Source organism: Scomber japonicus, chromosome 8 (assembly GCF_027409825.1).
Source record: "Scomber japonicus isolate fScoJap1 chromosome 8, fScoJap1.pri, whole genome shotgun sequence".
NCBI classification, from domain to species: domain Eukaryota; kingdom Metazoa; phylum Chordata; class Actinopteri; order Scombriformes; family Scombridae; genus Scomber; species Scomber japonicus.
The window spans coordinates 16,205,734-16,217,884 of NC_070585.1; the positions used below are offsets into that span (position 1 = coordinate 16,205,734).

At 42.1% G+C, this 12,151-nt stretch overlaps 1 protein-coding gene across 2 annotated transcripts; it reads left to right on the plus strand.

The window, feature by feature from the left end:
- Nucleotides 1-653: 653 nt before the first annotated feature.
- si:ch73-233f7.1 (uncharacterized protein LOC100537710 homolog) lies at nucleotides 654-6,663 on the plus strand. Of its 2 annotated transcripts, none has more exons than XM_053323401.1 (4): nucleotides 654-3,176; nucleotides 5,706-5,764; nucleotides 5,903-6,030; nucleotides 6,359-6,663. In XM_053323401.1, the coding sequence occupies exons 1-4, from the start codon at nucleotides 654-656 to the stop codon at nucleotides 6,661-6,663; spliced, it is 3,015 nt and encodes a 1,004-aa protein (XP_053179376.1). The 2 variants fall into 2 exon arrangements, with proteins under 2 accessions (XP_053179376.1, XP_053179377.1); XM_053323402.1 differs by having other exon boundaries at nucleotides 5,903-6,021.
- The last annotated feature ends 5,488 nt before the right edge of the window (nucleotides 6,664-12,151 follow it).

Consider the following 12,151-nt stretch of genomic DNA (forward strand, 5'->3'; position numbering starts at 1 on the left):
ACCCACAACACAATTTATCCCCTAATCCAAATCTGACTCTAATGTCTGGTGTCAAACTTACGCTTTCTCGTCTCTTTAATAGGTCAGAGGAACAGACACGAGGACGTGAAAGGGTTAAACGTCTACAGTAATTAGAGGCGCACTTTGCGTCGGCGTCCTCCAATACGGAGCTGCGAGAAGCTACGTCCACCCCCTCCGTCTCTCTCTCTCTCTCTCTCTCTCTCTCTCTCTCTCTCTTTCTAACACACACACACACACACACACACACACACACACACACACACACACACACACACACACACACACACACACACACACACACACACACACGCCTCCCCACCAGCTCCTTCGACTGTCTAATACACTGGAAAATCAAAGCGCGAGCCTCCCCCGTTCACACACCACCGGTGTTGCGCGTGGAGCACAACAGAGAGAGTGAGAGAGAGTGGTGCTTTCACTCTCCTCTCCTCTCCCGTTTCCTCAGCTTAACTATTCAGTAAAGTTACCCATACACATAGATGTTACAAACTTATATGTGAAGACTTTTTATTTAGGAGGGACTCTGCTTCTGGGTTTACTTTTTAGCTGTACAGCTGAATGTCTTTCTGAGGCGAATGATGTCTGGATAAGGTGATTTTACGCACGCCGCTGAAATGGATCACAGACTCTCCAGGGCCAGCTGGGTACCGGTGACTGGGCTTGTCATATCTCTGCTTCTGTGTGCTTGTGTGGTGGACCTGGTTCTAGCACAAATTCGGTACTCCATTCCCGAGGAGCTGGAACATGGAGCTTTTGTAGGCAACATCGCCGAAGATCTCGGCTTGGATGTGGCTAAACTGTCTGCCCGTCGCTTCCGTATAGTCTCCGGTGCAAAAAAGCAGTATTTAGAAGTGAATTTGGAGAATGGCATTCTCTTCGTCAACGAAAAAATTGACAGAGAGGAGCTTTGTGAACGAAGCCCGAACTGTTTTTTACACTTACAAGTGGTTATTGAAAACCCATTAGAACTCTACAGAGTGGAAGTGGAGATTTTAGATGTAAATGACAACTCTCCCAGTTTCCCATGGAGCGAGTTTAATCTTGACATCACGGAGTCGGCTGCGCCTGGCTCCTGTTTCCCGTTGGAGAGCGCACAGGACCAAGACGTGGGCACCAACTCTCTGCGCTCCTATCAGCTCAGCGCAAACGAGCACTTCGTACTGAATATTCAGACGCGCAACGACGGAAGCAAGTTTGCTGAGCTGGTGCTAGACACTCCACTGGACCGGGAACAGCAGAAAAAGCACGAAATGGTTCTGACTGCTTTTGACGGGGGGTCACCGGAACGCTCTGGGACAGCATTGATAACTATTACAGTATTAGATGCAAACGATAACGTGCCTGTATTTGATCGTTCAGTTTACCGGGCGAGCCTGGTGGAGAACGCACCGAGGGGGACGCTGGTCCTGAAGCTGAACGCCACCGATCTGGATGAGGGCTCGAATGGGGAGGTGACCTACGCGTTTAGTGGGCACGCGCCACTCAAGGTGCGTGAACTGTTCAGCGTTGACCCGTATACGGGTGAAATCAGAGTGAAAGGCATTGTGGACTATGAGAAAGCCAGTGTATATGAACTGTATGTGCAGGCAAAAGACAGGGGACCCTCGGCTGTGGCGGTTCACAGTAAAGTGCTGGTAGACATCCTGGACGTGAATGACAACGCGCCCGAAGTCATCCTCACATCAGTGTCCACTCCTGTTCAGGAAGATGCGCCACCGGGCACTGTGATAGCTGTTATTAGTGTCATGGACCGGGACTCGGGAGAGAACGGGAATGTTGATTGCCAAATTCCGAGCAACGTTCCCTTTCAGCTCCACTCATCCTTTAAAAACTATTACACTCTAGTGACAAGCGAGTATCTGGACAGGGAAGCGGTGTCCGAATACAATATCACCCTCACAGCCCGCGACTTGGGCTCTCCTTCGCTCTCCACCAGGAAAACCATCCTCGTCCAAGTGTCTGACATTAATGACAACCCCCCGCGGTTCTCTCAACCTTCATACACAGTGTATGTGACCGAGAATAATGCCCCGGGCGCTTCCATTTGCTCTGTAACTGCATTCGACCCCGATTCTAACCAGAACGCCTATCTGTCTTATTCCATTCTCGAGGGTCAGATTCAGGGTATGCCAGTGTCCACTTATGTCTCCATCAACTCTGACAACGGCAATATCTACGCACTGCGCTCTTTTGATTATGAGCAACTTAGAAACTTTCAGATTCTGGTACAGGCTCAGGATGCCGGTTTCCCTCCTCTCGCCAGTAATGTCACTGTCAACGTCTTTGTTTTGGACCAGAACGACAACGCACCTATTATTATATCCCCACTGCCCAAAAACGGCACAGTGGCCACAGAGGTGGTTCCGCGGTCAGTGGACGCTGGCTATCTGGTTACCAAAATAACAGCGTTAGACGCTGACGCAGGACAAAACTCCCGGCTATCCTATCAGGTGTTGCAGGCTACAGATCCAGGGCTGTTCAGTGTGGCTCTGTACACGGGGGAAATCAGGACTATTCGCCGGTTAGTGGAAAAAGACGTAACAAGACAAAGACTAGTAATATTAGTCAAGGACAACGGACAGCCGCCGCTCTCCGCTACCGTCTCCATTGTCCTCACAGTGGTAGACAGCGTGCCCGAGTCCCTGTCAGATTTCGGAGACCTCACACTCAGCCCACAGCCCCCCTCAAACCTCGCTCTCTACTTGATCGTGTCGCTGAGCACCATATCTTTAATATTCTTGGTGGCTATTATCGTACTAGCTGCGGTTAAGTGCTACAAGGACAGAGAAACCATCAGCGGGTACAACCTCCCCCCGTTCGCCTGCTGCTGTTGCGGGGGGTTTCAGCCCGAGCCGCCCCCAGAGGTGTTCAAAAAATCCAACCTCAACCTACAGATTTCATCCGCGGCCAAAGTGCCCACGAACTGTATGGAGGTGAATGGAAACAGTAGTCTCTCTCAGTCATATTGTTATAAAGTGTGCCTGACCCCTGAATCAGCCAAAAGTGACTTTATGTTTCTGAAGCCGTGCAGTCCAGGTAGCACGCCGAGGAACAATGAGGCGAAGAGCGCAGAAAACTCGTGGAACGCGCAAAGCCGGAGCGCATCTGTGAACAACGGAGCGACTACCCCCAACGAGGTACAGTGAAATCAGCGTATAGTATAAGACGCCAGAGCTTATGTTCATTTACATCTGCCTGATTCACTCACCGCCACAACAAGATCCGTGTCAGTTTTCAATCTGATAAGAATCTAGACCGTGACATTCTCACATGAAGGTCACATCACGCACATCAGGCAGAATTAAACTCAACTTGAGTAAAAACTGAGCAAAGCCATCGTTTTATTGTCCCCATCTCTTGTTTTACACAGTATGTCGTCTAGACTGTTTTCATAATTATTATGGCAATAATATTTCCTAATTGTTCAGCCGATGGTAATGCTCTGCACCCGGGAAATGAAACGAGACAACGTGAGATTACATTTTAATTGACATGTTAATGAAAGAGTAAAACTCTATCTTCCGAGGAGCATATGCCATGTGCATCCTGTGTCTCATCATCTGTACAGAATGAAGTGAGATATTAATTAGTTAGTGGGAGGAAGAGGAGATTGAAGAAGTTGACTGATGTATTTAGTCTTACGCTCATTTACAGCTGCCTTCATGACACGAAAACATTTTAAATGAGAAGGGAAAATGCTTTTAATAATAACCCATAAACTTTATTTTAATAGATTGCGACCTCCGAGAGTAATGTCTCCATCATTCAGTGTCATTACCGCGTACTTTCCATGCACTAAAGGCACACACAAAACCTGCTACCATCTATCTGAGTTGGGACAAAAATTCAAGGTTATACGTGATGGACAAGGTGAATGGCAGTTATTTGAATTCAGACAATTCTTGTGCGACCAGTCGGGTTTGCAACACGCCTTCTTGTTCTCCAACTAGGACAGATAACCTCACTAACTATGCCTCAAGGGCACAGGCACGGCCGAACCATTACACTACACACAATGTGGCGTATTCGCAAGGGGGGGCTGTCCATTATTGATGAAAAATGGCAAATGGCTGGTTTTGGGGAGACAGGGGAGGACATCAAGAGGGGAGGGGGCAAGGAGAAGGGTAGGGGGAGGGGGTCTGGGGGCAAGGACATGGCTGGACTGAGACGTGGGCCGCGTGTAGATCGGCCCCGGCGTTGTCCTTTGAATGCGAGGAGACACACACACAGAGGAGAGAGAGAGAGAGAGAGAGAGAGAGAGAGAGAGAGAGAGAGAGAGAGAGAGAGAGAGAGATGTGAATTCATATTTGTGGGGTTGGGAGGAGGGGGGTGAAATAGAAAACGGGGGAATGAAGGAGACAGGGAGAGAGGGAATTTAAGGAAAGGAGGCAGGATGTCTAAGCCTGTGTTTTCTAATTCCAACAGACGGGGCAGCAGACCGTAAATATACACGCATTGCTCATTGTTGTCTCCCTGTTTTCATCAAAACGAAGAAGGACAAAGACTAAGAACCTCGATGCCAGACTTCACTAAGCAGACTGAAAAATGTCAGCTCAGTCACTGGCACATACACCTCTGGCCACAAGAGGGATTTCGAGGTCACAGGAATTGTTCTGCCAGTAGCTATGTTCCTTCAGGAGAAAGTGTCCTTTCTGTCGTTAATTGGCTCCCCTAATTCACCCGGTGGTGTCCCTCAGCGCACCCACGAGTCGCCGTGAGGTCGTCGGGGACACATTCAATCTCAAAGACAGATTACAATGAAAACTATTTGAGCATTACACAAAGCAAGAACATAGGCCTGCATAGACTGATGAATTGAAGGTGAAAAAAGAGATTATACACACGCTCAAGCGTGGACAGGTGCGCGCACGTGTATGCGCGATGTGTTGAGCTGTCTTTGGTTGTGCACATACAGCTGGAAGGACCGCAAACTTTTCAAGGCTCTCTATGAGACTTTTAATTAAAAACCTTGCTCGAGGAGCATCAGGCAAATATTAATGTAAAATGATGCATAAAATCCACAAAACAATGACGTGTGTAATTTTCTTAATTTCCTCCCTGGCACGGTTTCCTTTGAAGATTAAAATCATGTTTCGTTTCATCCCGGTGGGGTTCTAATTGGTTTTGTAGCGTAGTTGGTGAGGAGTGTATTTTGATTACCGATTGTAATAATACGCTTACGTCGCATTCTTCTTGTTAGTAACTTTAAGTGAATTAATAGAGCGTGGAATCCATACTATGAGACTCAGACCCAGAATAAATATCACCCGGGTGCTCTCCTTTCCCCCTCCCGCAGCGCCACAGAGGATAAAAGCAAAACTCAGTGACAGGCGAGAGGAACCTGAAGGCACCACCTTAAAAATGTTGTTCCTTTAGACTTCCACAGGGCGGCAGCCGCGATCCATCTGAGAAAAATATGTCTCTATTTCAGAGCAAAGACAATTATAGACTGCTCTTCATGTCAATTATCACTGACCTCTGGTGATTCAAGAGCATAGAATGAATAGCTGCCATTTGTTGTCAAAACTGGTTCGAATAAAACTAAAACCTTTAAGGGGAGATGCTTTTTAAAGAGGAGTGGACAGTGGCATTGTATCAATATGTACATTTACTGCACTGTTGTTTTTTGTACAGTTAAGTTGAAATTATGTGTCCTTTTTCTGCAGCTGAAGCAGCCAAACACAGACTGGACCCTCACAAAGAATCAGAATTCCTCCATTAAAAGGTAACATTTCTGACCTTTGACCTTTTCACTGTTACATTGTGTATTCTGTCAAAAACATGTTACTGTGGATGTAGATGTTGTATTTATGAGGAAAGTATTTTGTAATAACAGAGAGGTGGCTTTCTGTCTTGTTTGCAGTTATAACTCAATTAACATGGATGGCACCCTCATGCGTAAGGCTATGCACGCAGACCCAGAAAACTATGTCACCTCCATGGCACCTGGACAGTACTGGACCTGGGGCACCCACATGAGGGGTATGAAAGGTAAGAGGTCAAACCTACTGTACTACAAACCACTTTCACCATGACTACACAGATTTCACATTTACACAGAATACCTAAATGTTTTGGAGTAATTATGTTCTGCTTCCCTTTATAAATTGGTCCACTAACATAAGCAGAGTTGTAGCCCCCATCCCATCAAGGCTCTGTTTTTGTATTATCGCTGCTGACCTTCTTTTGTTGCATCTAATTGTTTAATGTCTTTAATGCCAAGCACTGAACCTTGTTTTACATAATGCAAATGAAAGTGGCAAAAGGAAGTCAATGTTGTATAATGGCTTTTTGTCTCCTCATCTATCTCATACTACAGAATATAAGATGTCTCCTTCAACAAGTGGAGTCCCCTCTCGTCCCTGGACTCCTCGGTGCACGCCTCCTCCTCAACAGCAGCAGCCATCGATCCCACCTCACCCTCACCCACATCCACCTCCTGACTATCATCACAATGTGTACATCCCTGGGACACCATCAGGCTTCTGCACCTTGAGGCCCACTGTACAGCGAAGTGAGCTGGATGTCCACAACTCTTTCTCCACCTTTGGCAAGAAGCGGCGTCTTCAGATGTCTCCCCAGGGAGAGGCTGCAATGATAAATAATGACTTGTACAATGACTGACTTTTCAATCTGTCTGAATGGATGATTAAAGTGATGGATGAACTCATATAAAAACAGAAGAAGAGACCATTCAGTACAGAAATTAATGAACAAATGAGAGAGGATACAGAGGAAGAGCAACTCAAGAGAAATAATGAATGAACAATTCATTTAAGCAAAAATGCTGATGGGAAATTAAGTTGGATGGCTATAAATGTAACATGGTCAATGTATGCGTCTGCCTATTATGATGATGATGATGATAATTATTATTATTATTATTATTGTTATTATTATTATTATTATTGTTATTATTATTATCATCATTGCTTTTAATATTAATTTTTAGACAATCAAACTGGATCCGCAGTTGTTACATCCAAAATGTATTAAAAAGCATTAGTGGATAATGATTTTGCACATCCTCATGAATTTATATTTTTAGGTTTTATGAAAAGAACATGTTTTTTTGTATGTTTGTTTGCTAACAGAGCTTGTGTGATAAAAAACATTATGATAATGTATATGCAAGCTGCAACATGACGCAGACTACTGTAAAGAAGGGGAATTGTCCCCACACACGTACTGTATACATTTATGGAAATAAAGTATTTTTTTCAGATGGTCTTTCTTATGTCTTTAAAGAATGCATGTGTGGCCTGCTGTCATTCATAAAACCCACAACCCTAACCCGACCCACGTGCACTGATGCACGCACCCACTCATACACACATTTTGTTGATCTACATGCATAAAGCTTTTAGATTTAACTTTCCTAGATCTATGTTTAATTAGCTTGAGTCAATTATTTTGGGGTGAAAAAGTTCCACAGCTACTCTTACAAGGGCGGAAAGCTTTTTGCCTTGGTAAGCTGTTTTCCACGGTGAGGAATAAACATAGTAAAATGCTAACATATGGTAATTGGAGTGCTTGCATTTCCATTTGCCCGCAGAGAATAGTGGGGTTCATTAACTGAACAAACAGAACCTCCTCTCTCGAAATATCACTTTAATTAAGACCACGAACATGAATACAAGCATCAGGGGAAGGGGGGTGGGGTGCGGTGGGGTGCTCAGCTGCAAATGCCACACCTGGATGTGAGCGAGGGGGGCTTCTCTCTCTGTGCCCTTTTACATCTTACTTCTCAGGGAATTAGTTCCTACCATCAACAGATGAGAGCTGGCCACTGGCCAGGAATGAACAGGGTAATTAGGTCATCGTATGGCTCAGATTGAAAATAATTCTGTTAATAAGGAAATGCTGTCCGCAGAGAGCATGGAGGGGAGCAGGCTAACCTTCTCTGCGGTAAGGTGATCCACAGGGACGGATGAAGGGGCACCCGTATTTAGGTCAGCTTGGCTTACTTTCAGATGAGTGAGGGATGGAGCTCTGTTCCTAAAATAGAGGTGTAGGATTTTCTTACTCTGTCACACAACTTTTAAGTTAAAAAAGTTAAACAATGCATATTCAGAAATATCAAATTCTTGTAATGTCTACATTTGGAGATCAAAACAAAAACACAAATGTCAGTTTCTTCTAGCCTCAGCGATTGTAGTGAGCTATTGTGCAGAAATTTGAGAACTTATACATGGTGGAGGTGTACAATCTTCCAGTACCTTCCGTTTCAGCAACACGACACTTTAGCACAGGGCTTCTCGTGTCACTTCACATCCTTTAACCTTGCTGGTCATTCACAGTGGGAGCTGTCCTTTACCATGGTGCTGAAATTGCTCTGACCGATGGGTCTTCAATGGCCACCTGCAGTTTCTTCAGTCGTCCACCAGAGGGCGCATCTGATCTGATGCCACTCAATGAAGATTGGTGCTTGTTGAACTTCAGGTTTCAGAGGCACCTCTCCCTCTCCTTGCACGCAATAAACACAATAAATACATTTGTTTCCTGGGGCCAAAGTAACGTTTAATGTACGGACAGTGGTGGAGAAGTATTCAAATCCCTTCCTTAAGTAACAGTGATGCAATAATGTAAAAAAGGCAGTTTCAAGTTGAATTGAAATACTTATTTAAGACTTATTTAAGTATAGGTATGAAAGTATCAACAGCAAAATGCACTTAAAAGTATTCATTACACTGAAAAATGTCTGTGAGTGTAAGTCATTATCTATATTATTGGCTTACTGATGCATTGATGTCCAAAAAGCATTTTAATGTTCTAATACTGCTCAGTAGAGCTGATTTGAACTGCTTGGCTTCAATCTTTATTTTTAATTTATGTTTCTCCCTTGTTTTTATTGTTGTATCACATATGTTTTGACTATCTGCTTTTGTGTTATTATACTTTGTGCTGCATTTTATTCATGAATTGTGCTATATAAATCAAGATCATCATCATCATTATTATTAGTAGTAGTATAAGTAATTCCTCATGCGCTTTGTATGTAACATGTTATATTTGTAACGACACTATTAACTATAGTCGTCAAATAATTGTAGTGGAGTAAAAAGTACAATATAATAACGGATTTATCCAGCAGAGGGCATCATTGAGTAAGAATCAGTGCACAACAAACAACCAGGTAGAAAGTCAGACCCCCACTCCTCGAGTTTACAGTGACGTAAACCAAAACAACGTCAGACTAAAAAGGGGGCCTGGATTTATTAATTAGTTCTCTTCTCTTTCTTTTCTTTTATGAGACAGATACCAATATAATAGACTAAAGCAGAGCATTAGTAGTACTGGCTGTTAATCATTCATCAAATCAAGGCTTTGCTCACAAACCCCGTTTAAAACTGAAACAGAACAAACGCAATTAAAATAATTAGACTAATTTACTGTAAACCTTGCACATGCATAACCAGATATTGTGTGCAAATGAAAAATGCCTTCACTGCCATATTCTTGGTATTGTGTGTGTGTGTGTGTGTGTGTGTGTGTGTGTGTGTGTGTGTGTGTGTGTGTGTGTGTGTGTGAATGTCAGAGAGTGAGGAGGAGGGAGGGGGAGAGAGAGAGACAGAGCGAGAGAGAGAGAAAGAGGGAGGGAGAGAGAGAGAGAGAGAGAAAACCGAAATGCCGAAATGACACAGACACTCGATGAAATGATGAAATGGAGGGTGGCCTCCACCAGTGATGAGCTGCGACTCATCACTCACTGCTATTTCCATAATAACCTGCTGAACATTTAGTACATTTAGATGTTTAGATGTATACCATTTTCCCCAAGTATGTATCTAAGCTACAGATGCTGTGCTACATTTTTGTGTGAGTATTCTGACCTCCACCTTAAAAAAACAACACAGCTGTTTAATTGTTATAATTTTTGCAGACACCGTTAGTTTAACGAATGACTTTAACTCAGCTACTATAGCCAAAGCTGGAGTGTTGGTGCCATCAAGCGACATTAGAAGGTTACTACAACTCTGAATTTACAACTCACTGGATACAGCTCTTATTGTACTTGAATAGTTTGCTTTTATTGATGATTAATTAGATGGTGGTGATTTTGTTAACTACTCTCTTCCCACAATGTGATCCATTGTACATCTCCTGCTATAGCTTTGGAAGAATTCAAAACTACAAAGTTGTGCCTTGTTTGTAGCAAACTGAAAACTGAAAATAGTGCTCTTATAGAAGTTTTTAATCATTGTGTTCTCTTATCAGTTGAATTAGTCAGAAATCAAGTCAAGAAGAAAATGACAGTGTAGTTATATTTCACAACTAGCAATTGGCCGGTCTTCGTTTGATCAAGTAATATGAAACATGCTGGAACAGATAGAAGTGAAACACAGTTACATACGGGTGGCATCCTTGAGGATGAAGAATGTGAGTGAAGAATGATGAGAATGATGAGAATGTACTAGTTACATAGAATTAATCAATCTTAATTTCCATGTTTTGCTCTATAATGAAGGTGAATTTTGTTGTTTTGTTTTATAAAAATACTTGCCAGTTTGTTTTTACTTTTACACCTGGTACTCTAAACAGACAACACACCAGAAAAAAAATTAAACAATATACATTTTTAAAATTGTACTGAGTTTTCCATTTCATTTCAGAGCAAAATATTGTGCTTTTTACTATTTATTTGAAAGCTGTAGTTACCAGTTACTAAACTTATTAAAGCAGGTTTCGATTTTATATGAAAAATATACTGCATGACCTTACAAACTGATGCATTATTACAAATTAAACTGCCAGTTCTTACAAATAAATTAATCAGTAATAATACAACAAAGTCAGTATTATAATATAACTGTGTATGATATCTACATATTAAACTTAAAGCAATCTGCACACAACATATATTCTCCCTGATCTCACAGTGTGCATGCTGGTCCACTAAGATTCTTGACTTTTGACTTTTTTAATTGCTGGCTACAACACAGTGTGAAAGTTGATATGTCATCTTCACTCGTCAGTGTTGTTTTTAAAGGGTGTTGTGATACGTTCTTTACTCTCTGTATAACTATGTCAATAATGACAAAACTGCAATTGCACCAAAGTTAATGCATTGCTTTTAGAAAGCATTTAACTTGCTGACAATACAATGCTACTTGCAATGCTGTGAAATGATGAGTTAGCTTACAGGGGCATGGTGTAGGATTGCCTTGTCTTAAATAACATGCCCAATACAATTGTTTTTTTAGGCTGTAAGAAATACTAATAATTTCAGACAGCACATGGGCCATATAACATGAAGCCTGGTGATGGCAATTACCAGACAGTTTGCATTGTATCTATAGGTATTGCTACCTGATCAACTCACTCATCACAACACATCTAGTTAAGCAGAAAACTGCAAGCTGCATCAAGGCTCAAGAGAAACATATTTTAAAAATGATTTATGCTTTATGCTGAATTTAATTTGCATTGCATATACATAGGGGTTTTCACCAGCACTTACTGTAAGTGATGTAGAAAATTCAACTCAGTGTATTGGCTAAAGCTAAAGGTTTGAATTGTTTGAGTGTGTAACACTGCAGATTTTTCATTTGGTGTGATTAGTTCAATATGAAGTGAAATACCAGGCTGTCAAAGTGGCTAACACATTAACTATCATAAGGCTGAGCTGATACTCAATGATCAAGTCTAGCTTTTTTAGCCCCTGACAAATGTGCTGAATGTATGCTGCGGGGGAAAAAAAAATATTTGCACTATATTTCAGATCAGATATTAATTTTCTTTTGTGAGAACTTTTTGTTTCTTGGGGCCTGTGTTGGTGCCAGCAAAATTAAGAAGAACTGGCCAGCAGCCATCAGCTAACTTTTAATGTCCTTTGGCTAGTCTGTTTTATTAAAATGGCACACATTCAACAGCAGAGAAAAACACAGGAAAGAAGAATGCAAAATGTAAAATAATCACTTAAAATGTGTATATCTCCCTTTCTGTTAATACAAAATAATACCTGGAGAGATTCAGATAAACGCAAATACAAACAGCTAGTAAAAAAGAAAAACACACCAGGATTCTTTACATGTTTATTAATTAGATTTAAATTTAATTATTTTGACAAAATAAACTATTACTGCGTCTATGATTATACGGACTGAACACC